This window comes from Mesoplodon densirostris, chromosome X (genome assembly GCF_025265405.1).
Source record: "Mesoplodon densirostris isolate mMesDen1 chromosome X, mMesDen1 primary haplotype, whole genome shotgun sequence".
Classification (NCBI taxonomy): domain Eukaryota; kingdom Metazoa; phylum Chordata; class Mammalia; order Artiodactyla; family Ziphiidae; genus Mesoplodon; species Mesoplodon densirostris.
Window position 1 is genome coordinate 47,589,566 of NC_082681.1, and position 27,788 is coordinate 47,617,353.

General features: G+C 36.2%; 1 protein-coding gene across 1 annotated transcript; it reads right to left on the reverse strand.

The window, feature by feature from the left end:
• Positions 1-27,779, reverse strand: FAM199X (family with sequence similarity 199, X-linked). The gene is made up of 6 exons (XM_060087457.1): positions 27,265-27,779; positions 19,288-19,507; positions 9,867-10,016; positions 9,323-9,484; positions 7,957-8,223; positions 1-6,672 (listed from the first exon to the last, which is right to left on the reverse strand). Exons 1-6 carry the CDS (start codon positions 27,459-27,461, stop codon positions 6,502-6,504), a joined length of 1,167 nt encoding a protein of 388 aa, XP_059943440.1. The 5' UTR covers positions 27,462-27,779; the 3' UTR covers positions 1-6,501.
• Between the last annotated feature and the right edge of the window lie 9 nt (positions 27,780-27,788).

Genomic DNA, 27,788 nt, shown 5'->3' on the forward strand with positions numbered 1-27,788 from the left:
TTAATATCTAACTCATTTATTAAAAATTGAAGATTACAGAAAAGCATGAATAATATTGGCTTTATTAAACAGGCTCAATTAACTTACCTTTGACTAACAAATCAAAGCATTTAATATCACAAAAGGAATTTTGAGCATGAGGTCGATTCCAACCTCTGAAATTAAAAACAAAAGAAAAGCAGCTAAGACATTTTCCGAAGGAGACAGCAACCACAGGCCTCCCTCTAGCGGCAGGAGATAAAGTTGCTGCTGAAAAGCTGAACTGCTTCTATACCTATACATAAAACTGCTCAGACATTTACATAATTATAACTTAAAAAGACTCTAGAACAATATATAAGGAAAATAGATCTGGTTTTTTGTAAACAATGTTAGACCTAATTTTCACTTACTATGAATGCTAATCTCTCCAGAAATCTGATCTTTCCAGGAAAAAAAAATGATTTGCCAATTGACATTTGGGAAATTGGAGCTTTCACAAAACAAAAGTTTACGGAGCCTTAACCAAACCATGAGCAAAAGAAAAGAGAGAAATTCTTCTCTGTTGATAAATGTTCTCGGATGAGACATGAAAAGGAGTAGAATCAGAAGTATAAAGTAGTAAGCAGCAGTGGGTTTGTAAGAATTCATGGTACATCAAAAGAGACAGTTTAAAATATTACAAGAGTTCTTAATAACCAAAACACTTTTCATTCTGATAATCAGTTTCAAAAGACAGCTCTGCCACATTGCCATTTTAATTACAACCATATATACTCATTTAGATTTAACTACTGAACTACTACTTTCAAGTACAAGAAGAAACTCAAAATAGAAATGACTTGTATTACAGCTATTGCTTTTCCCTCACAGCTTCAGGAAAAACAGCTTTTATATACACTGTAGTAAGTACAGAATGTACAGAAGACAGTTATATATACAAAAGTGCATTAATATAGTAATACATTTAGCAGAAATACAGGAAAAATTCCTGGTTAACAACCTGATACATTACAGTATTTAAGACTACTTGAAGATTCTCCAAACCAGTCAACTTCCTACTTGCTTTGGTTATGATATTGATGCTACATAACTAACCTTTGAAACTAAAACAAAAAATTGAAAATTTTAACCGTCTGTGAAATGTTTTACATATACTTGTGTTTATCCTTAATAGCTTTTGAAAACAGTTCTATAAAACTCCCAACACAAAGATTTAGAATGGATAATACCTATATCTAAATTAGAGTACTCAAAGGAGAAATGAAATTGATCCACTATAGGAACAGACATGGTCTGCTCCATTCCTAAAAGCCTCAGCTTGATAACCTAACCCCAAAGTCTCAACTTAAATCCCATTGGTCAGCTACTATTAAAGAGCAAGCAGCTCCACAAAACAAGCCATGGCTTCAGGCCACTGTTCCTTAGAACAATTCAGAATAGGTAAGTGTTAACTTGTCATTTATACATATTAATTCTACATCTACCTTTATATAGTCAAAATGCATATGTATAATTAGAACAACTCTCCTCTTTTCTACCCCTATCCCTCACCACAAAAAAAGAACACAGATTTCCACAGGTTCCACTGACCACAAAGATGTAACAAAGTAATTTAACAATAAAAAGTATTACATATTGAAATCAGAGATGACCAAATCAGTTCCTCCAAGTTCAGTATGAATATCTAATTAAAATTAATTTACCATTATGTGATCTAGGTTAAAACATTAATAACCTTAATTTAAAATATAATTGTGAAGGGGGGCTGAAAACAAATAATTTTAATATTAGAAAAAATATGAAAATAAAATTTTAGTGAGTCAACTCAGTTATACCATGCAACCTCCTTACTCTTTTTTATCCTTAAAATAAATTTTTATCAAAGTATAGTTGACTTCTTACTCTTAATAGCCAGTTAACCTAGAGGAATTTTCATAGTTCCTTCTAAGCCTTTTGGAATAAGTAAATAAGTAAGTTATTTTCCAAAGAAATAAGAATTAAGCATTTCTAAGGAGCTATGTTCCAGATACTGACAGGGATGCCTCGGTCTAAATATCTCTCAGATACCTCCTGCCACTTAGCATAATTTCATTGTAAAGATAAAACTTATCTTACTCTGTCAGACTTAAAATGAATCCAAAGTTACCACAGTACATGTGTATACAAATACTTATTTTCTACCTAATAGTCCTTTTAAGGATTAAATTTACCTCTAACTTTAGACATGTTGAATGTCAGTGTAATCAACATCACTACTAGTATTTGAATGTAACTGGAAATTTTCCTATCAACCATCTCATACTATATACTGACTTTAAGTAACCCCCTCCCAATTCTAAGCAAACGTTTTTTCTTCTAGATAGAAGTGCTAAAAGGTAATTTGTTAAAGGGAAAAGGAATGTTCAGCTATTACATGAATGAATACAAAAAATCCCTAAAGTTAACAAGAGAATCAACTTGCTATATAATCTCTGTTCTTGAAAGTACTTTTGCCTTGAAAATTATCTTTCCAGAGTTATCTTGTTTTAAAAAGTATTCTCGGGAATTCACTGGCAGTCCGGTGGTTAGGACTCTGCACTTCCACTGCCGAGGGCCCGGGTTCAATCCCTGGTCGGGGAACTAAGATCCCGCAAGCCACACAGCGTAGCCAAAAAAAAAAAAAAAAGTGTCCTGGTTTATGACTTTTTTCAGGGGAAAAAATAAAAGAATACGTTAAGCTATACTTTAGTTGACTTCAATGTTCTTCCATGACCTAGCTGGGCCAAAAATCAAGTTATGCAAACGAAACTTGAGATCTGAAGGTTTTTGTTTTGTTATACACTCTTATCATTGATTACATAGCTCGATTTAATGCCTTTGCTTACTGATATCCAACAGCATGGGCATTTTACAAAACGAATTACAACATTTAGATTACTTTTGAGTTTGGAAAAGCCTGATATTGATGAAAAGTACAGAGTTCACCTTTAAGGCACATGAGGCTATATAGAGTAAGCCACAAACAAAAAATTCTGCTAGAGAATCCTGGGAACAAGACTTCTATATTTTTCATGTACTAACATTTTTGGCTTAAATATGAAGACATTTGATCAATTTCACAATTTTTAAAGCTCATCAGAATCTGGATACCTTTATACAATAGTTTCTTGAAATTTTTCCTTCATGAGGGGTTTTAGCACTTTTAAGAGCTAAATAAAATGAAATGTTCACCCAATTCATGGAGTCATCGAATTACAAGTCAGTTTCTGGGATTAATTCAGCAATATCTAGTTAACCCAAAGGACTGACGAAACGGACAAAACTGCCAACACACCTAACTAAAAATGAGAGAAGTCTCAAGAAAAAAAAGTTATTTTACTCTAAGTTCTTCTTGGGATAGAATGAATTAGCCCTTTATACTCCACTATACATTATACTACATTGCCTTACTTTAACTCCATTGCAAAACTGTGGAAAAAGACATGCCATTTTGTTTAAACTCAAGGTTCACACTTTTAAAAGCTGTGGTAGGGACTGACAGGATTCTATGAAATCTTTTTTTTTTCCAGTTTTGTTGAGATATAATTGACATACATAAAAGATCTCTAATAAAATGTTTCTGGATAAATCTGATGTGACTTTATCATGCCCTTAGTTAACAAGGCTTATTTTTTATCATGCCCTCAGTTAAGAAGGCTTATTTTTAAAAGGAAAGACTTATTTGCTCCAACATCAACTCTCTACAGATGAGAACTGACACTGGAGCAAATAAATCTCACATTTTTATTAATTGGTTAGTTGGGGTTTATATTTAAAAAGAAATAAATATTGAGTTGGATTTGTTTTCAGTTGAACTCAGAAAGAGACCAGACTGAATTTATTACTTATTCCAAGAAAGAAATAATTCAAACTTGAATTACCTACAAGAGGCAATAAAACCGAAAAAAAAGTATAGCACATTAAAAAAGACGAGAATTTTCTGTCTTTTTCTGCTGTTTATTTGGGGGTGGGTAGGTAGAGAAAAACTTTGTAATCTCCCTCTTCGATCATAAGCAAACCCAAGTTGCTTAATTTCTTTTCTTTTCATTCTTTCAATCTCTTCCAAGACAACTTAATGAGCTACCTCTAATTTATGGTACCGTAAAAACAGCGCATCCAGTTTACACAAAATTTCATGGCACACTTTACTATAAACACTCAAACCTTTATAAACTTTAAAAACTGGCTCTGTGGTGCTTTGGTAAACTTGTTTAATAGTGACTTAAGTTAAATCTAGGGTAATAAGACTATGTGATTGTTGGGAGAGTAGAGGAATTGGTCTTATTAGGATTTTCTTTTACTGGTCACTGTCAAGTAAACTGTTTCCAAGTATTTAATAGATAAATGCTGCTCTATGATTTCCAAAAGTAGCCTGTTTTCCTTGAAGAGTAGGTAAAGAGAACAGGCAATCATTCCCTGGAATTTTGCTTTTGCTAAGAGCAGGTAGAGAAATCACCTGTATTTGCTCTTCTCTCCATTTACTCTTCATATATTTGGAAGGGAAAACAACGAGGTGGACCCTTTCTGTCTTCCTCAGAATATTCTGGGATCTATCCCCAAGCTCTCTTTGGGCCCTCTAAGCTAGTTAGAAGCACAAAGAGGGGGTAAGAGGAAAGTCAGAAGGACTACTCCAACTGATAACCATATATACGTATATACTTTTATTTTAGTAAAAATTTAAAGTATGAATTTAGTAGTCTTCGAAATGTTACAACCATACCACAGTCCTCAGCAAAGCTGCAATATATCAATTTTTTCCTCAGTTTCAATTCTTTAACCTTTGAGGAACTAAAATAAAATCAAAATTTCAAAACACATGACTGTAAGAAAAGGTTAAGCCTTTCTATCAACTGAGAATTAAGAATCTAAGTTGTTAATCTTTTTAACAGGTTACTTGATATGATACAATAAAAAAAGTAGAAATCTATCAACCGCTGACTCTAGAGTTTAAAAAAGTATTGATTAGGGCTTCCCTGGTGGCGCAGTGGTTGATAGTCCGCCTGCGGATGCAGGGGACACGGGTTCGTGCCCCGGTCTGGGAAGATCCCACATGCCACGGAGCGGCTAGGCCCGTGAGCCATGGCTGCTGAGCCTGCACGTCCAGAGCCTGTGCTCTGCAACGGGAGAGGCCACAACAGTGAGAGGCCCGCATACAGCAAAAAAAAAAAAAAAAAAAAAGTATTGATTACAACTCCTCCTACAAAATTATGATTACCTCCCAAGTTTCCACAACAAAAAGAAAATTATGAAAGTCAGAAAGCAGCTTGATTGTCAGTAGTATCAGTTTCCTTTTTTTAACCCACGTGAATGTTTAAAGATGCGTGGAAAAATAAAAGGAATCACACTACTTCTAATGTTCATAACAAACTCTCCATGAAAACATTTAAAGAGACTCTATGATTTCACATTTAAAATTAGATTTCTATTAGTAGCCAAGAAGCTAAGTTTTTTTTTATATCTCACTGCTCAGTGTATTTCTAGCGATTTATAGAGTTTAGCAGAACTATAAGGGTTTTCTTTAGTTAATTTTGAACATTAACCTGTTCACATGCCAGAAGCTGTTACACCAAATATTTAAAAATTAGAGCTGTGCTGAAAATAAAAAGACCTACAAAAGAACTTGATAAGAGATATTTTCTGCCTTTAAGGCAGTTTCACAGCCTAAAATTTCAAAAAGCAGTGGAAAAGTAGAATTGGTTGTTTTGTTTACTTGATTTCTCCTTTTGAATATTAATCAACATAGCATCATGTCTAAAATTCAGCCACTAGTAACATTATTTTCTCAGTAGTCATCACTTGCAGAAAGGATTCTGAATTTACATAAAGTGAAAAACAAAAACAAACCTAACGAAAGATATCAGGGCCTGTTTTTACACCTTTGAGTTAATAATTAATGAAAACAGATAGAACTAAACCTAATGAAGGCACTATTGTAAACAGCAATCCACACCCTACCCCAACCTGGAAAAAAGATGTCCACTAGGAATTGAGTATTATGCTATGGCCCTTTAGAAAAACTAAACTAAGAAGTCTTAACATTAAGAAGGAAACTGAATTATGATCTCTACATATGTATACTGACATAATAAACTATTTGTCAGCAGTACCTTAAAGTCTTCTAAACTGTAAAAGTACTAGTCTTTGAAAAAGCCCACTTAACCACCCTGAAGTTTAAATAGTCAAAACATTTACTAAATCAGTGGTTCTTAAAACTAGAGTGTGTGGCAGAATAACCTGGTGCCTGTTAAAACACAACGCTAGGCCCCTCCCACAGCATTTCTGATTCACTAGGTCTGGGGTGGGGCCCAAGAGTATGCATTTCTAATAACTTCTCAGCTGATGCTGAAGCTGCTGGTCTGAGGACCACCTGCTGAGAACCACAGACCTAAATTATGAATAGTACATCAGCACAGCCCTAACCAACAAAAGTTTGGTCAAGATGCATGTAAACAAATAAGGATAGAATAATGCTTAGAAAGAACGCTGATAAATTCACCCTTATTACATCAAAACATCTACATCTGCTTCGTGGTCTTCCTCAGTCACTTTCAAGGACAGCACTTCTTCATTAAGGAATAGCCCACTGAGCCTCTCCTTCCGAGCCTGCCTCTGCTCTTTCAGCTGCCTCTTGCGTAAGGCCTTCTGCTGTAACTTCCGCTGCTTGGATCGCTTCTGTCAAAATAAAAAATTCTACATCAGTGAGGTTCAGTTCTGGCCTATCTACCCCAGAGTATTTTATGGATCAAATTCTATATTTTCTGATTAGAGATGTTCAAATTCCTTTGCAGTACAATCCTGGTTCCAGTAAGTGAGCCATTAGCTTAGACATGAAAACGATTCTTCAAGATTCTATTTCAATGGTATTTGACCAGTGAATCTTCTTATAAGGAAGGGTTGAAACTTGATCATTTGACTAGTTATGGACAATGAATCATTTCTAAGACTTTTTTATATCAAATTAAGGCACACTGGTGTCAGTGCAGAGGAAACATGTAGTGAACAATACTGAATACAAATATAGAGAACATTGTCAAAATCTCTAATGCTTATGCTTTTAAGGTGCCTTTCATCCAAAAGCACTAGCAATTTTACAATGGCTGGGAAAGAACCACGTCTTTTTCATATTAAGCAAATACCATCTTAAAAGTCCTTTAGAAACCCAGTGGGTACTCTATTCCTTGTCACTGGTAAACTGATGCCAAAAAGGAATGACCACATATCCAAAGGAAACCCATGGCAACCAACAAAGCTGGCTATGTTTCTGCTACTTTGGTAAGAACCAGGGAAGGAATCACTGTGTATCCTTGTCACCACTGGGTTCCCAAAGAGTTATAGAGAAACCCTTATCATCCATAAGTTGGCTCCAGACTGTCGCCACTGCAAGGAACCGAACTCCCCTGCTAAGCATCACAGAACCATTCTATATACATTTAAACTTACTTATGTGCCCAATAATATTATACAGAATTTTTTCAACTGTCAGAAGGGTAGACAGAAATTAGAGAAAGCATTATTACATTTTAAAAAGAGCTAAGAAGAAACATTCAAGATTAAAACATTAAGAAAACATTTAACACACACAAAAAACATACAGAACATTTTTAGGAGCTAATAAGACAGCAACATCAGCAACATAGTAAGATCCGCTTAGTAGTAAGCTGCAGTCAGTATTGCAATCTTGAGACTCACTCATTATTTCCATCAATTTATCTTACTTAAAACAGACATAAAAATCAGATAAAATTGAAGGTAATATGGCTGTGGGTCAAAACAGCATTTCAAAGCACTCAGCCTAGAGGGCTTTGATCAATAGGAGAGAATCCTGCTTGTTCAATTAAAACCAAAACCCACAGGCATCTATACAGCAGGATAATTATAACTCTTCAAGAAATTTATATGAAGGAATACTAATGTTAATATTGAAAGGTAAAGTTTTGTATTGATTAGACGTTTTACTTTTGAATCCCGAATCCGCTCTGCTGCACTTGCAGACAAGTTGCTGTCACTGTGTGCTCGACTCATGTTGGCACTGGAGTTTGAAGCAGAGTTTCCAACACTGGACCCACTGCTGCTTGCAGAACTGACCATGCTGGCACTGCTGCTGCTGGCACTGGCACTGGCACCGCTCACTCCACTGGTGCTTGCGCAACTAAAGTTGCTTCTCTTCCAGGCCTCTCTTGCAGGCCGTAGGCGAGGGCTATGCTCCTTGATGTAGTTTCTGACCTTGGAAGAGACAGACAAAAACTGGTTACTGCTGTTCCTCGACATTCTGCCTTCAAAATAATGGAGAAAAGAAGAATATTGTACTTAAAACTGTCAAAAGTGCTACACATGCACATAGGTAGAATATAAAGACAAAAGCAATCTCTAAATGTAGAAACAAGTACCAGAAAAATTGACAGTTTTCAAAATTCTAGAATACATATTATGAAGTTAGATTTTTAAAAGTATATAAAATATAATCAGTAAATGGAAGGCTACTAGCCTCTAGAACTTAGTATAATCCTAAGAATCCTGAGAATAACACTCAGAAATAGAAACTAACAATAAAATAAAATGCATAAGAGTAGGCATTTTTTAAGGGTTGCACCTTAAGATGATTTAAGTAAGCTGCTGATTATATCTAAGACTAGAGTGTTTCTTAGATCTTAGCTAGGGGCCCACTGTACCTGTCTTCAAATGCAAGGCATCAATTTACCATACTAACGAAAAACGGGCTGGAATGTAGAAAATTATAGTATGTCTGTTGAGAGAAATACTGAGAGAAAATTTTCGTAAATCATGATAAATGCAAAAAAATAAAAAGTAGAACATAAGTACTCATTCAGCTATGCATCAGAGAAAGAGAAGTAAAGCCTATATTTAGAAGATACCAGAAATGTGTACCTAAGAATAGCAGAAGGAAAATTCATTGTTTTACCCTAGCCTGGCTCAATTACTGCATAAGACTATTCAAATCCCCCAGCTCAGATGTTCACTCAAGTACAGCTTTCAATAATCAATATTTTGATTCTGTCAATTGGTCTTCTGTAAACTGAGTTAGAATAAATCTATACTTTAGCATAACCACCCCTTAAATTGTGAAATTAGGTTTCAAAACCTGCGTAACTAAAAAGCAGGTTCTATATCCACATAGTCCCAGAAAGGTACAGCCAGGTGAGATGTACATAAAACCTCTTAAAACCACATGTTCTAATATTACATTTCACAGCAGTGATTTTGACCTTAATTATTTATTTATTTACATATGACTATACAAGTATACATGTTATAAAACAATGGTATTTTCAATAGCTGTACAATCTGTATTTTCTTTACATACCTGCTTCAGTTTTTCATCTGTGAGACAGTTAAGTTCAATAATAAACTCACTGTCTGTAGGGGAGATCTGAGCAGAAGGATCAATGATTTTAATAATATCAAGTTGCTCCCGAAGACCCATCTCAGTACTGACTTTACGACTCAGATACTCAATATATTCCACCTATATGATGAAAAATTACAATAAACAAGATCAGTGCCAAAACCTCTGATCGTTTAGTGTGTAATTTTTAATGTTTTAAATATCAGAAGTACTTAATATTATATTTGTTCCCTGCAAAACAATTAGAGCTCAAATTCATATTTACTAAGCAATCCACATTTATCCAGTAGCTTAAATAGGCAATAAATCAAGCTTCACATATGTGTGTGTGGTTTTTTTTTTTTTGGGGGGGGGGCCACATCAGGCGGCATGTGGGATCTTAGTTCCCCGACCAGGGATCAAACCCACATCCCCTGCATTGGAAGCGTGGAGTCTTAACCACTGGACCACCAGGGAAGTCCCCCACATATACGCTTTTAATTAAGAATGTTGAGATCGCTACCTGTTCATCATTTGTCATTGCACTCCAAGGAAGTTCATCTAAATTCCGGTGCTTGTTTTTCTTTTTAGGAAGTAGGCAAGGTGAACTTGGAATACTGGGTATGACATCAGAAAGTACATCACTCCCACTGGCAATGTCACTGCCTGGTAACTTTATAAAAATAAGGAGAATGGCACAGGGAAAGAAAAATTAAAAAAAAAATTTAAATGCCACATGTTTTGTATTGATTAAAAATGACTTTAATAAAAGACTAATGACAAATACAGAATCAGAAGACATTAACTCTGATCCACTCCTATTTTAGACAAAGCGGCAACATCGACATACTGTATATACAGTCACTTATTCAATGAGAGATATTTTCCAAAAGCTTAAAATCACAATCAAGGCTTGTTAAAATGCTAACTTAAGAGTCAATCATCATTAAGGTTTTAAATTCATAATGTGAATGTAGGCTAGGACCCACACAGCATAATGAATAAGGAGCACTAGTCTCCATCTCAAGAGACCTGAGTGATCTGCCACCACCTGGCTCTTTGCCAGACACTGTGCTAGACATACTGCCAATATAAAGACAAATCATGGCCCTTGTCCTCATGTCTGTATTCATAACCTCGAGACAAGTAAACTAATATAAAATATGTTGTTAATATAAAGAAAAATACTTTAAAGACCAGAAGTATTATAAAAGAAAAATTGGGGAAAAAAATGGCAAGAGACAACGTGTAGACAAAGGAGAAAGCAAGCAAGCCTAACACACAGAAAATCGAATCAGCAAAAATATGTGCTATAATTTTATACTGCCTATTAAAAATCAGTTAGAATGGATTTAATTCTTTAACAGCTTTGTTGAGCTATAACTGATATACAAAGAACTGTACATATTTCATATATACAATTTGATGACTTTGGACATATGCATACACCCATGAAAGCATCATCACAATCAAGGTAATAAACACATCCATCACCTCCAAAAGTCAGAATGGATTTAATTTTGAATAAATGTGTTTAAGTCATTTTTAAGAAAGATAAAATATTTTCTTCTACAATGAGTACATAACAATCTTCAAAAATAATGTTTTCATTTTTATAATGTACAAAACAGCACCTTTTTGTTGTTTTGGTTCTATAGACTTTGCAATTATATCTGAACTCTAGGTGATTACTAGGCTTTTGAAGTTACCAAAAAGAAAAGCCATTTTATCCATGCAGATTACTGCACTCACATGTGTTTGGCCTCCTATTGTACCCACAGCACTGTAATAGGTACAGGGAATCCAAAGGAGTGTAAGTCACGGTCCTTACACAAGAACTTTATATTCTACTTGGAAAGATAATACAATAGCACAAACATATAATTTTTGTGCTGTAATATAAACATAGCAAATAACAAACGCGTGTCTGAGATGACAAGTCATCAATGGAAATACCTAGCGTGAGTTGAAGCTACAAGATTAAAGCTTAGAGAACTACAAGGGGGCAGGCACTGGGGAGTCAATTGCATAGAAGAAATGAGTGAAGCCACAAAAAGGGGGTTGATCACTATGCAAGGTGACCATGATGTTTAGAATGAAGTTATCCAAGTTAACTATTACTCTTAAAAACCACATTTTCACTTTGACTGTCATTGATGAATCTAAGCATATAAGTGGCATCCAACAATCTGTATGACTTCCTTTAAAATCTCATTAACTAACACCGCTTGTTCACCCTTAGCCCAAATGTTATCTAGTCAGTGTAATGAAAGAATGATTGCTGAATGCACACATGAAGGCCATGTCTTTTTCAGCCTTTACCGTCAGTACAACATTTTGCTATTTTCCCTTTGAAAAACTTCAAATCACAACATTACTATGTTAAAGATCTCCCTGGGGTTCCCAAAACAAAATGAGATGCTCCTTATCAGATGAAAGGCCTCCCCTACTTCAAGCTCCTTTGATAAATTAGGTAGAGAAAGGAACTCTCAAAGTATCTATACTCTCAAAACTTAAGAAAAGAATTCATCTTTAGCCTATATCTGCTAAGTGCCAGACTGTATGTTAAGCATTTTAATTTGTGCCTTTAATTCTGTTTACATGTTTGTTGGGGGGTGGGTGGCAAAAGATAGGCAATTAATGGTTCTTTGGCCATTTTTTTCTGGGGAGAGGTTAAAAGAGCCCAGAGTTCAAATCAAATCCCAGCCCCACTGCTCTCTAGTCATGTGATCTTGTGTAGGTTAGTTCCCTTCTTTGAGCTTCAGAGTCTTCAGTAAGTTATGGTTACTGTCATCCATCTCAAAGGACTGTTGAGAGATTTACAAAAGGTAACATTTCTGGCACATGGGTGATATTCAATAAATCGCAGTATGTCCCTTTTTCTATACCTTGCCATGGTTTTAAGCCCTTTTAAAAAAGGAGCATAAACCCTCAGAGAATACCTCATGTTGCTAAAGTGGCTGGGTTAAATTTCACAAGGTAGTCTCTTGGAATGACAGCATGGGGAAAAGGAAAAGGTATTCAGGTAAGGAGAATAAGTTAATAAAACCATAGGTGGAAGAAAAAAACATAGGATAAGGTTAAGGAGACCAATATAATTAAAACAGAAAATCAGTGCTAGGGATATGAAAGTTTAACAAATGAACTAGAGCTGTTATATGATATGAAGAAGTAGACCAATAACATTTCTAAGTAGAAGTAGTAATGATGAAATTGGTCTTGAGGGAAGATGAGTTAAAAATAGAGGAAAGACTGGAATTAGGAAGCTCTTTTCTTGTGATCTGGGCCTGGACTAAGATAAGCAAAAATGGAAAGAAAAATGGGAGCAGATAGGGAAATTTTCAAATGAAATACAATTTATAAGACTATTTGACAACTGAATGGATAAGGATAATAGTCAAATGGCCATATGTGAGACCAGAAGAAAACTGGCAACATTTCACGGTCATACAACCCACCCTGGTTAACATATAACCCTTAAAGACCTCATTTTTTATGGCAAGAGACCTGAAGTAATGTTATATAGATCTTCTAGTCCTACACTTCATTTTACAAATAAGGGAAAAATGATATCCAGGGAGGGTCATACGGTTAGTGGCAGCATCCAAAGAAGGACACAAGTCCAGTGCTTTCGACTATGTCAGGCTGTCCTGCCCTGCAGGTAGTTTGGAATGAGAGAAGAATGCAATTTGGGATATAGAGAGTTTGCAGTGATGATGAGAAAAGCAAGTACAAGTGTCCTTTGAAATGACAATAATCATTTTACAATACACTGTAAGACATGTCACAAAGCAGAGTCTTTTTTTTCCCCCATGGAAACACTGTAATTGGAAGTTGCATTACTGATCAAGGACTCCGCATCAGATAATGGGCTAGCATTAAATCATAAGGTCATTCAACTGTAAGTGTCAAGTAGTCAATTGGAGATAGGGGATTAAAGCTGCAGATATACAGGAGAATTAGTTGTATGTGCTCCTGTGTATTTATTAGACCAGCAATTTTCCATTTTATAATTGATAATATATTTCAGGATAAAAATGCTTAATAATTCTCATCTCGTATTTTTCATGGACAACAATATTTGGTATATCTATATTAGAATCAGTAATTGTGACAAGTAAGGAGAATTAAATCAAACCTCTGCCATATTTTCTGCAGTATGCAGCAAAATTTTATGAGTAAGCTCATTTCTTTAACAGCTGATGTGCAATAACAAATTGTACCTCTAGGTTTCAAGCATGACAGCTGAATTACTCACTTTTTAAATTTTCTATGCTTTCCCGCTCAACAATAAAATAATTTCTCAAGTTCTAAGACTAGTCAAATATATCTTTAATAGTAAAAGGACTGAAAGCAAAGAAAACTATCAGCAAGGCAAGATGTTTTCATGCTACTTCATTCTAAGGTTAAAATCCTGCCTTATCAAGCAGTTAGCATTTCTCTTCCCAGAGAATCTATGAATCATTTATATTTACTTTAGTAGTAACTGAAACATCTGTTTAAAAGAAAGATTTAAACAGATGCAGATTTTAATCACAACAGAGGTAATACGAATTTTTAAACTACAGTCAACGATTTTTAGCCTACATTAATCCTAACACATAATTTGTAATTATCTTCTGGGGTAATTTACTGTTCATGATTATGAGATCCCACAAAGACAAGAGAGCATTTTAAACCTTTCAGCATATTTAAACGGCAAATATCCATGGTAACAGAGTACCTACACTCCAATTTCAGAAGTGGAAAACACATTACTAAGGCAGGCCTTATTTTTGTTTCAGTGTTGTCAGTCATGTGCATTAACAGTGAGTGGTCGGGGATAGTTTTCCACTCTACTCATAAAATTAGTGAAGAAGTCAGCAATTAAAATTAAAAAGCGCCTGCCATTTTGCAACATTATGGATGATAACTCTAAGTCACATGAAATAAGCAGAAAAAATATTTATCAGAATTATCAGAACTCCATTTGCTTATACTGTGTTAAGAATCCTTGTGGTCTTATTTTCAATACAAAGTGTGCACTTTAAAAAAATGAGGCACTGGGAAGTAGGTAAGGGAAGGAATGGGAGCTTGGGATTAGCAGAGGCAAACTATTATATATAGGATGGATAAACAACAAGGTCCTACTGTACAGCACAGGGAGCTATATTCAATATGCTGTGACAAACCATAATGGAAAAGAATATGAAAAAGAATATACATATGTGTGTGTGTGTGTGTGTGTGTGTGTGTGTGTGTGTGTGTGTAACCAAGTCACTTTGCTGTACTTAAGACATTAATACAACATTGTAAATCAACTATACTTCAATAAATTTTTTTAAAAATTAGGCACTGAAAAATAAAAAAGTACCCACACAAAGATGCTCACTGCTGTGTTATCTATAATAGAAAAAAAAAAACAGAAACAGATGTAAATAGTGGAATGGTTTCATAAGTTCCGGCATACTAGAGTACCAGGACTATTATGTAGTCATTAAGTGAATAATTTGCAGATCATGAAAAAGTTTATATGTTAAATGAGAATTTTATTATAGTATCTTATCCAGAAGAAAAGGGAACGCTGCCCAACTCATTCTATGAGGCCAAAGTGATACAAAGACATCACAAGAAAGGAAAACTACAGACCAATATTCCTTATGAAAACCAATGCAAAATCCTCAACAAAATACTAGCAAACCAAATCCAGCAGCAAATTAAAAGGATTATATACCATGACCAATTAGGATTAATCCTAGGAATGCAAGGGTGAGTCATCATACAAGAATCAATGTAGTACATCAAACAAACAGAATGAAGAAACTGCATGATCATCTCAACAGATACAGAAAAAGTGTTTGACAAAATCTAACACCCTTTCAGATAAAAACACTGAACAAACTAGGAATAAAAGGGAAATGCTTCAATATGATAATAAAGGACATTTGTGAAAAACCTACAGCTAACATACTCAAAGGTGAAAGACTGAAAGCTTCTCCCCTAAGATCAGGGAAAAAAACCACGGATGCCTGCTTTTGCCACTTCTATTCAACACTGTACTGGAGATCTAGTCAGGGCAATTAAGCAAGAAAAATAAAACTATCCAGATTGGAAAGGAAGAAGGAAAACCATCTCTATTCACAGATGACATGATCTTAAATATAAAAAACCCTAGAGAATCCACACAGAAAAAGAGAACTATTAAAGCTAATACATAAGTTCAGCAAAGTTGCAGGATACAAAATCAGTATACGAAACTCAACTGTATTTCTATACACTAGCAATGAATAATCCAAAAAATGAAATTAAGAAAACAATTTCATTTACAACTGTATCAAAAGAATAAAATATTTAGGAATAAACTGAACCAAGGAACTATAAGACTTAAACACAGAAAACTATAAAACATCATTGAAAGAAATTAAAGAAGGCTTAAATAAAGACATTCCGGCCCATGTTCATGGATTGAAATATTTAATAATACTGTTAAGACAGTAACATTCCCCAAATTGATCTACAGATTCAATGAAATCCCTATCAAAATTCCAACTTCCCTTTTTGCAGAAATGGACAACCTGATCCTAAACTTTGATAAAGAAGAACAAAGTGGGAGAACTCACGCTTCTTGATTTCAAACCTTATTACAAAGCTAGAGTAATCAAAACATAAGGATAAGGATATGCTGGCATAAGGATAGATATATGTATCAATGGAATAGAATCGAGAGTCCAGAACTAAACCTATAAACATCTATGACCAATTCATTTCCACAAGGGTACCAAGACCATTAGATAAGGAAAAAATTAGTTTTTTCAACAAGTGGTGCTGGGACAACTGGGTATCTACATGCAAAAGAATGAATTTGGAAGTCCTACCTTATGCCGTATATAAAAAGTAACTCAAAAGGATCAAAGATCTAAATGTAGGAACTAAAGCTCTAAAATTCTAAGAAGGAAACAGATGAAAAATCTGCATGACCTTGGATTAAGCAATGGTTTTAAAAATATGACATCAGAAGCACAGAACTCTAAGAAAAAATAAATTAGACTTCTATAAAATTTAAACTTTTGTGTATTAAAGGACACTATATTAAATGAAAAGACAACCTACAGAATGGGAAGTATTTTTGCAAATCATGTGTATGATAAGAGCCTAGTTAGCCATCACATATAAAGTACTCTTACAATTCAACAAGAAAAGACAATGCAATTTAAAAATGGGCAAAGGATCTGAATAGACATTTTCCCCAAAGAAGATATACAAATGGCCAATAAGACATGAAAAGATGCTCATCATCATTAGCCATTAGGGAAATGCAAGTCAAAACCACAATGAGATACCAATTTACACACAGTAGGATGGCTATAATAAAAAGGACAGACCATACCAAGTGTTAGAAAGGATGTGGAGAAACTGGAACTTTCATGTATTGCTAGTGAAAATGTAACATGGTACAGCCACTTTGGAAAACATTTTGGCAGTTCCCCAAAAAGTTAAACATAAAGTTATCACATGAGCCAGCAACTTCCAGTGTATATCCATGAGAATTAAAAATATACATCCATATAAAAACTTGTACCTGAATGATCATAGCAGTATTATTTATAATAGCCCCAAAGCGGAAACAATCCATCAGTTGATGAATGAATAAACTGAATGTTATGTATCCATAAAATGGAATATTCAGCCATAAAAAGGAACTGTCATGGGCTAAATGTTTGTCACCCCCCAAATCCATATCTTGAAGTCCTAATCCCCAACATGATGATATTTGGAGGTGGGGCTTTGGGAGGTAATTAGGTTTATAGGAGGTCATGAGGGTGGAGCCTGTGTGATGGGATTGGTGACCTTATAAGAAGACCAAGAGACCAGAGCTAGCTCTCTCTCCCACCTCTATGTGAGGATACAGCAAAAGGCAATCATCTGCAAACCAGGAAGAGGGTGCTCACCAGAACCTGTCCATGATGGCATTCTGATCTCGGACTTTCAGGCTCCAGAACTGTGAGAAATAAGTGTTTGTTGTTTAAGCCACTCAGTCTATGGTATTTGTTATAGCAGCTCGAGCTGACTTAAGACAGGAATGAAATACTATATGCTATAACATGGATGAACTTGAAAACATTACGCTAAGTGAAAGACCTCAGACACAAAAGGCCACATATTATATGAGTACATTTATATTAAATATCCAGATAGGTAAATCCATAGAGAAAGTAGATTAGTGGTTGCCAGGTGATGGGGGCAGGGGGAAATTGGGACTATCTATTAACAGGCATTGGTTTCTTTTGGAGTGATAGAAATGTCCTGGAATTAGATAGTGGAGATGGCTGCACAACACTGTGAATATATTAAAAATCTCTGAATTATACATGTTAGAATTATTAAAATGGTATATTTTATCTCAATTTTTAAAATTTTTATCCAAATCATATTTACAACTGTAAATGAAATAGAAGCATTTGAAATAAAATAAAATTTAAAAATAAAGGGGCTGTGGATTATATTTTCCTCTTTAAAAACCTCTTAATTTCCAGTATAGCATTGTTTATAACAAGAAAAAACTGAAACCAACCTAAATATTCATTATTAGGGAACTGATTAAATTATGATGCAGTTATCAAAAAGAATGAAATATAGTACAGGTAGTTGAAAAAAGCAGAGGGCCAAACAGTGGCTGAAGTATGATCCCATTTTTGTGTGTCTTTTTTTTTTTTTGGTGGGGGGTGCCCTCACCGAGCAGTATGCGGGATCTTAGTTCCCCGAACAGGGATCGAACCTGTGCCCCCTGCAGTAGAAGTGCAGAGGCGCAGAGTCTTAACCTCTGGACCGCCAGGGAAGTCCCTTTGTGTGTTTTTAACGCTGTGCAAGCATACTTGTATCTGCACAAGCTCTTAACAGTGGTAACCACAGAAGAGTGGGACTTGGAGACCTATTTTTAATTTTATGCTATTTGGTATTATTTGATATTTTAATAAAAATTGTTTGAAATAGGGCTTCCCTGGTGGCACAGTGGTTGAGAGTCTGCCTGCCGATGCAGAGGACATGGGCTCGTGTCCCGGTCTGGGAAGATCCCACATGCCGCGGAGCGGCTAGGCCCGTGAGCCATGGCCGCTGAGCCTGCGCGACTGGAGCCTATGCTCCGCAACGGGAGAGGCCACAACAGGGAGGCCCGCGTACCGCAAAAAAAAAAAAAAAAAAAAGAAAAAAAATTGTTTGAAATAAAATGTTTGATTCATCTTTTGGAAAACAACTTCAAGTATTTAGATGGCTTTCAAACATAGTAGATATTCAAGTATTTGTTGAATATAACAGTTGCTGTATGCAAGGAAAGCTTCTTCAAACGTTATTGTGTTTTACAATCAGAAAATGGATGTTGCCATAACATGATCTACATTTTCTGAAAGACTCTTTGGAAATGCTGCCTTATGATGAGTGCAATTTGCCACAAAGCCATTTTATGTGGTATATGTGCCACAGAAGAAAAAACATTTTTAGGTGAAAAACATCTCTACATATGAAGAGAATACAAAATGAGAAATTATATTCCTAATAAAAATGAAAAAAATTATGTATTATGTAGTGGTTTGTGATATTAGATATATAACGTGACCTTGATGTAAAGGTATTGTGCCTATAAGGATATGAAGGCCATTTATCAGTAAAGAGAAAATTTGCTTGGATTAATGCACAGAAAGGTACTAATGATATATAATAATAGGAACATTATACAAGTATTAAATTACATGAAAATGTACAAAAGGTATCTGTAGTGTGAGAAGCCTAAAAGGTATGTTAGCAAAAATAAAGGATAAATATTTCTTCTAATTCTTAATGCTGTTAGAGAATCTCCAGGACTGAATAAACATTGGAGAAATTTACTTTGAGGTAGAGATGAAAATACCGAAACAGAAATTCATACTTCTACTTATGGAGTAATGATGGCAATATAAGAAAAATAATCCTACCTGCCATTCAAATTCACTATCTGACCAATCCCAGTATGTGCTAATAGAAGAAGAGACATCACTGCAGACACTCCCCTCAGGGAATAAATCAAAAGACGTGAAGTCCTGATCATCTAATAGGGAATAGCAATCATCTTGATCTCCAACAGAAACTGATGAAAACAGCTCCTCACTGCATTCTGAGCTGGCCACACTTGTTCCACAGGAAGTTAAATTCCACCTTAAAAACAACACAAAAGAAATCACAACAGAAACTACAGAATCCACACAATTTTAAGATACAAATAGGATACGATTATTACATTTATGAGGAATATGAGCATATTTTTAGATATGATAATGATATTGTGATTATTTTCAAAAGAGCTCTTATCTTTTAAAGATACATACTAAAATATTTATGAATGAATTTGTCTGGGATTTGTCTCAAAATTATAAGGGGTTGAGGAATGAGTAGGGGTATAGATAAAGCACACTGCCATATGTAATTGTTGAAGCTGCACGATGGGTATATGGGGTTCATTAAACTATTCTCTACTTTCCTATCTGTCTGATTGGAGCCGGACTGAGTTCAAATTCTTGCTCTGTCACTTGCCTGCTGTTTGATCTGAAGCGAAACAAATCCTCCCCAAGCCTGGGTCATCATCTTTAAAATGCGGTTACTATTTACATTATATGAGAATGCATACAGAGCACTCAGCAGACATAAAATGTGCTCAATACATGGCAGCTATTATTATTAAAGGAAGAGAGTAGCCAGTGCAGAGCAGAGAAAAGCACCAACAAAGTACACAGGTAGAAGCTCAAAGTGTTTCTTATATTTAAATAACTTTTACATATCAATGATATGCAGGATCATTGCAAAGATGTTGGAACAAGAAAGGAGTGACGAATAAGATTAAAATGACCAATAATTCCACTAACTAACAATAAATGATCCATAATGTTTTGGCACTTTTTTCTACATGAATATGTATATTTTTACAGAACCAGCATTGTGTGTGTGTAGATAGATATTAGTATCCCACTTTTATTCACTTAACATTATATACTGAACATTTACCCAACTATATTACTTGAAAACATTTTAATGCCTATATAATATTCTACCTATTAAATGTATCATAATTTATTTAACATTACTCCTTCAATAATAGGTACTTAGGCTGTTTCCAATTCTTTTTTTGTACTACAAATAATACTGAGATGAAACCATTTTGTTTATAATTATTTATCTAAATATATAATCTCTCAACATAGATTATTTGAAAGGAAATTACTGAGTCAAAGAATATGAACATTTCTAAGGGTGACAGTATAGTTAGCCAAGTGCCTTTTCCGAAAAGGTTGCACTAATTTGCCCTCCCCAAAGCAGTCCATAAAAGTGCTCATTTCACCACAACCTTAACAGCACTGAAATTTTCATTTTTAAAAATTTTACCTAGCTGATAGGAGAAAAACATTTTTATATCAATTTTTATTTCTTTGATTACTGGCAAGGGAAAAATTAAAAATAATTATTAGCTATTTTGCTATAGCATTTTACTAGGTGTTAATATTTTCCTTGTTGATTTTGTTAGAGTTCTTTATATGTTAAGGATATTAATATTTTGTCTGTATTATTTGTTGCCGGGTTATATATTTTTTTTAATTTTTTTATCTTGAAATCTACAAATCTGTTTTCTTTTATAAATTTCCACTAGCTTTATATTACTAATGAGATAATCTTCATTGCTTTGGCAGTAGCCTAGGGAAATTAACCCTTAAGACATGATTTAGTATATCTGATACTAATAAGGTATTAAAATAATGACTTCCTGAAGAAAAGCTTGTTATTACCTATTATTGTTTCTCACCTTTCATTAAATCCAGTTTTTTCCTGAATTGTGTATTCAGTTTTTAAACTTCCCCTCTTATTTTATATAGCTAATCTTAATTCCAAAGTTCTTGATTTACAAAATTTGGGCATCCTGGCAATTTTATGGCACGTTTTCCTTTGTACTAAAGGTAGAGTATTTTAAACCACTGAAACACACACACACTCTAAACTATTATAGTTCAGTAATATAAAAGCAGAAGTCAACAAACTTTTATGAATAGGCAAAAACCTAAAATTCACCTAAGAATCCTAGAATACCTTGTAACATTACCTAGTTTCATCACGTGCTTGCTAGGTAAGCAGTATCCTCATTTTTTAAAAATCAACAAACCTGGTAGAATTAACCAAATTGCCTCAGTCATGCAATAAGGCAATAGAAAGCTGTGAATGACAATTACAGTGAAAGTTCTGTCCTTTCACACACTCAACAAACATTTAGTCAGCATCTTCAGTGTGCCAAAGCACTGTGTCATGTACTAGGAAAAGCTGTTAGATAATTGTTTTTAATGAGAATTTCTTTTTAGCTTTGAAAACTTAGTAGAAATGTGTTTCCCTTCATGAGTAATATTGACTGTTTTTTAAAAACTAAGCCATATTTAACAACCTAATCATTAGATCACTGACAAGGGAGTCAGGAATTTGCTTGGTTTTGTGCTCTTACCTTAGGGCAAAATCAGGATGTTCCTCAGTTTTCCAGATCTATAACTTTATAACAGATATTACAAGGTTCTGGGCATTCTTAGAAGCCTTAGCTCCTTGTTCTTTTCTTTTTTTTTAAATTAACAGTGGCAAGGAAATCGGTCTCATACTTGAAACAATCATTTACAAAATAGAAAAATAGTACTTTGAGTTTTTAAAAAATTCTATTATCTTCTAATATGCAAATATTCTTATTCTTATTATTTTAAGACAAGGTAAATAAAAACCAAGTAGGAAGTACTTTCATCCACTGCTGGTGGGAATGTTAAATTGGCACTGGCATAATCTTTCTGAAAAGCAATTTGGTAGTGTATAAAGAGCTTTAAAAAGGTTCATTCCTTTGGACTCAGTAATTGCCTTGCTAAGAATCTATCCCTTTCCCCAAATAGAATTTTGGAAAAAAAGATGTATATACAAAAATGTCCAAACAATATTATAATAGCAAAATAAGGAAAAACAAATGCCTCTAAAACATTGGGAATAATTAAATGATATATCTATATCTGAATAATGGTGTTTTAAAAATCATTAAAAATCATATTTTCAGGCTATTTATTGAAAAAGAAAATAAAATGTAACTGCAAACAACCTAGTCACAAATTATATATATAGCCGGATCCTGATTTTTAAAATTATGTATGCACAAAGAAATAACATTAAAAGTAACAACAGGGAATTTCCTGGCAGTCCAGTGGTTAGGACTTGGTGCTTCCACTCCGGGGGTGGGGTTTAATCCCTGGTCAGGGAATGAAGATCCTGATAGCGATGTGGCACGGCCAAAAAAAAAAAAAAAAAAGGTAACAACATCAAAATGTTGACAGCTATTATCTTTAGTGAAAAGGATCGTAAGTGGTCTTTATAGTTTCGTATATGCCCGTAATTTTCTATAATGAACTTTTATAATAGAAATTTAAGAGATGCTTTTAGACTGTTCTGTTGGTTTCAAATGTGTAATGGAAGAGCACTGTGTACGTGTGCTCAGCACTGAACTCTTCAAATTTACAAAGCCCTTACATCTTATTCCACTAAGAGAAAACTACCTAACACTAAGATCCTAGCTATAACCATGCAATTATTCACAAAGGAGACTTTCTCCATATTTTAAAAGAAATGTTGAAAAGAATCCATGAAATGGGGTTTAACTCAATAACTAGGCTTGCTGCCCAAATTTTAATTAAAAATAAAAAGCCAAGAACATTTACCTGCAAGGCTTTTCAGCAAGAATACACAGATGAAGGGCTTTCAGTGGTATTTTTCTAAAATTAAGAAAAGCATGTGTACCACATACATTCTTCTGCAGCCCTTTCTCTCTCAGGTAGACCTATTACCTCTCAGGATAAGAATCCAGCCAATGAGCACTGTGGAATACAGTCCTACTGTCAAGTTGATGAAAGTCATTCCAAATCCATGCCATTTATTCTCAGTTAACAATCCTCTTTGTATTCATCACTGACTCCCTGCCAGAATCCCCATACAGCCACCCTGACTTCTGCTACTCCTCTGGAGCCCAACAGGCCATCAAGGTCCCAAGTTAGAGCAGATGACACAACCCCCCTACTTTACTCATTCAAATTTCCAACTCTCCTCCCAGCGACCTCCATTGTCTTGGGATCCTTACCCATCCCTCCTACCCACTCTACAGTCTGGGAAGTAAACAACATTCCATGTCATTTCTAAGGCTAATTCTTCCATTTGGCCTTCAGAGTTAATCCCATCCATCTCCTGTCATCCCACCTGCTCTTGTATTTTCAATTTCTCTCTTTCCTGTGGGTTGCTTCTAAGGAGCTAAAATATCTGTTCTTGGAAAATAAATAAATAAACAAGGCAAAAATCAAATGAAGAAGCCTTCACTTTTTTTTTTCAAATTACCACATCTCTCCTTCCTTTCCCTGCTAAATTTATTGAAAAGTGTCTTCTATTCTCTCAGCCTCTGTAACCCCACAGTTCCACTCCTATCAGACTACTGGAATCTCTGTTCTAGAAATCTACATTTCTAGTCTAAATAGTTCTCCAAAGCCTGATCCCCATTCTCAATTTGTCACAACAAGCCCCCAAACCAAATTCCTCCTGCCTCTGTAATATATCTCACTTCATGAAACATGGTTCTACCACCTGTAACTCACAACTCTTCTGCACCTCTAATTCTCTAACAAGACAGGAAAACTGTGGGTAGAACAAAAGGCACACGGTAGTTTTGGGCTTTTTCTAGTTAATGATGATTGAAAATGGGGCTCTGAAATCACAGAACTGAGTAACTGCTTTATACAATACGTAGTTCATTTTGTATCCTGCCAATAGGGTATACAAAAATGAGGCACTGTCCTCCCACATGCTTTTCACAATTGTTCAATGTCAAAGTACTGATGTACTCCTGAAAGAGGAAGAAAATAACACACTGATTAGTTCATATTAACCTCCTTCATCTCGCAACTTAATTATAGGACCTACCAATATCATTATATTTTTTTCAATTTGCTAAATGATATCCTTTTTTGCTGACAGTGGAAGTTACCGTGGACAAATGCTAAGAGAAAACCCACAATTACACCAGAAAAATCCTGTCCCCCAAACTAAAAAAAGAAGCCTTAAAACTATATATATATTCCATATTGATATTTCAATTAAAAATGAAATAAGTTTTTAAGTGTTTTTGGCTTACTGAAGTTTATTTTATTCCCCCCAAATTCTAGACAAACCCAACTTGGTCATAAAATCCTAAAAGATACTCCTAGAAAAGTGAATTCTCAGGAAGCTGTCTATGTTCGTGTAATTTATTTTCCACTGAACCTAGACCAGTGACACACCAATCTAAGTCACAGGTGACTCTAAATGCAACAAACATTCAAACTTAGGAATCATAAGTAATAGTGCCTTGACTCTCTTGATTAATGAAGACTGCATAGATACCCCAGAGTCCAGTAAATGAGCAGACACAAAATCATCATCATCATAAGGCCCTTATCAACAGCATTATTTAAACAATCTCCATAGTTTTGTTATCAGGTAACAAGGAAGAAGCAAAATAGAGGTAAATCAAGTACCTACCCACTGACAAGCTTTCTATTTTCAATGAAACTTGTTTTATAATGATTAAACCCAAGGCTCGATATCAGAACTCAACTATTCAGATCTGATTTCTGTTTTGGATTGTTGCTTGAATTGGTGAATGTGCTGTGACCCATACAACTCCAAAATAAAAGAACTCCCTAAACTAAACTTTGCCCACATACATGATTTAGCTTTTTTCTTCTCCCTGAAAAGAAATGACTGGAAGCATATGGTCCTCTCAAACGCCATCCTGAGGAGAGGGTAAGAAGGCAGAACGTTCCAGAAGGAGGAAAGATTTAAAAAGCAAGGTAGCCTAGGGCAGAAACATCACCTGCTGTAAGAATTGCTAATTCTGCTTCCCCTTATCTCCGCTGAGGAGGGTACAGAGCAAGATACATTCCTGCTACCATTCCAAGCCTTGTGACAAGTAGGGTAGGAGAGGGGGGGTTTAAAAAAGCAGGCAGTAACTAGAAAAATGCTTGACTTGGGACAACTGGGGCTGAACAAGAACCTCCCCCTCTATCTTCACCACCTCATGCTGGAAAACAACCTTGACTCTACCAAGGTCTGTAAGACAAGGGATAGAAAAACACAAGGAAAAAATGGGGAGGAGGAGAAAGAACAGAACAAGCTGTAAGAAATGTATTATTCACCATGCTACACTCCCCATCACCCCCACACATTTTGGCAGCACTTACCCTCAGCCTCTGTCCCCACTCCCTTGCCCTCATCATCAGAGCAGGCTAATTCTGAGATCATTTAACATTCCTGTGTATATGATTTATTCCAGTGCTGCAAAACTTAAAATATCAAATATGTGCACAAGTATTATTTTACCTTATTTTCCAATGCAAACAATTCTAAGCACACTTAATTTCATAAATATGTTACATTCATGCTATAGTCACATCATGGGTTTCTGTGAGTTAGTCTAAGAAACCATAACAACCATTTATAACACTGGAGCCCTTAGTTCTGTTCCAAGTTTCATCACTGGCTCCGAAGGAGTAATCCTGGCTTTGCCTGACTCGGTTTTATTAACTTGAACACAGTCTTTTCTCTCTGGGCCTCAGTTTCCTCATTTTTGCAATGAGGATTTGGAACAGTTGTAACAAGTTTACTACCATTTTCTTTTCACATGTGTTATAGCGATGTTCTGTATGATTATTTAATTGTAACACCTTGCTTCCAGACTATAACTTTCTTTTAGCTAAGAATCATATTTTATATATTCCTTGTACTTGGTAGAAGGTTAGTAACTCTGTAGATTGATTTAAGGGGTTGGGGAGGAGCATGCAAAAGGCATTAGAATGTGGAAGGATTTGTTCGTATTCATATTGTAAAGTGGATGAGAAATCAGAACTAGACTCCTTAATTCAACTCCAGTATTTTCCATAGCTGAATCCCTCTCTCTCTCCCTCCTCCCTTGTTCTCCACCCCGCCAGGCCTCTGTGTGTGGTGTATACACACATATACATATAATATGCACCTATGTTATAGGTTGGGGTATGTGTAAAACATCTTCAAATCCCCCACATTTGATATAACACAAATGCCTGCATGAGAGAATTCTCCAGAACACTCTACCTTCCAATAAAACCAGTTAGGGGATGCACCCTCTGAATAAATTTGTATAAGCAAGCCCATCCTAAGAGTGGCTGCATCTTTCCACTGGGGGAGCAAACCAAAGGATGTGCTTCAGGAAGGAATCTTCCAGATTTAAGCTTATACATTTTGGCAGGGCCTAAAGCGCTAGGGCAAAGAGTTCATAGAGCAAAGAAAAAAAAAAAAAAGAATCGCCTGGTTTCCCAAAGCTTCACTAAAGAAATGGGGGGTTGGGGGGTGAAAATAGGGCTACGAGACAGGTTAAAAATTGGGAAAAGGAAGATTCTAGCTTTTAAAGTGCCACCTTTCAAAAAGATCGACTTTTGATTTTGAGCCATCCGAAATCCTCTCTATGGAGGATTGGATTGTACCGGAAATGGAAGGGGTTAAACTTTTGAGGGTGGATGAAAACAGGGAAGCATCTAAGAATCAAGGGTTGGGTTTTGGGATTCGCAGGGTACAGATGAGGCGGGAGGGGGAAGGGAGGAGTCGCTGGGTCAGAAGATGAATGGGGGAAAAGAGAGAGAGTAAAATGCCGGCCAAAAGGAAAATCGGAGGACAGGGGTGAAATAGGGAGGGGAAGAGGGAAGGAGCCCGGGAATGAGCGCTGGGCGGAGGAAGGTGGGGGAGGGGGCGACTGGAAACGCAGACCCGAGGCGGAGGGCCAGAATGGGGGGAACCTGGCGTTCTCCGGCTGGAGGCAGAGGTGTGGGCAGTCTGCCCCTGCCCTCAGCGGAGGTTTGTACCTGTTGGTGTGGAAGCGGTGGAGCGGATCCGTGCGATGGCAAGACGAGAGCTGGCAGCCGAAGTCGCTGATGTCCAGGCAGCCCGGCTCCTCGCTCGGGCAGGTGCCCACCCCGCGAGGGGGTCCCAGAAGCGGGAAGGGCTCCTCGGGGGTTAGAAACTTCTCGTACGAAGTGGTGGCTGACGCTTCGTCGGACATGGTTGGAGATGGCCTGGCTCGGGCTCCCTCTCCGACCCCCGGCTGCTCCCGCGACCGTCCCTGCCCCCACTCTAACCTGTCCGCTGTCGCCGCCGCCGGGGTGTGCCCGCCGCAGATCCCTGGCAGGCTGCGCGCCGCGGCCCACCGCTGCCCGGGGAATAGCGGGCGGCACGAAGGGGCTGCTCGAGGCTACAGGCGCCTGCCGGCCACTCAGTCAGCGCCTCAGCGGCCTCTGCAACCACCTCAGCCGTCGCTGCCGCTGCCCGGCCCAACCCAGTCAGCGCAGCGCCGCCGCCGCCACCCGGCCCGCCCACTGCGCTCCTGCTC

Bases quoted from the DNA above. Each gene is read 5' to 3' on its own strand.
- FAM199X (XM_060087457.1), bottom strand. From the start codon at position 27,461: ATGTCCGACGAAGCGTCAGCCACCACTTCGTACGAGAAGTTTCTAACC. The intron at 19,508-27,264 runs GTACAAACCTCC...GTTGTTTTTAAG, and splicing joins CACCGCTTCCACACCAACAG to GTGGAATTTAACTTCCTGTG. The intron at 8,224-9,322 runs GTATGTAAAGAA...GTCTCTTCCAAG, and splicing joins CAGATGAAAAACTGAAGCAG to GTCAGAAACTACATCAAGGA.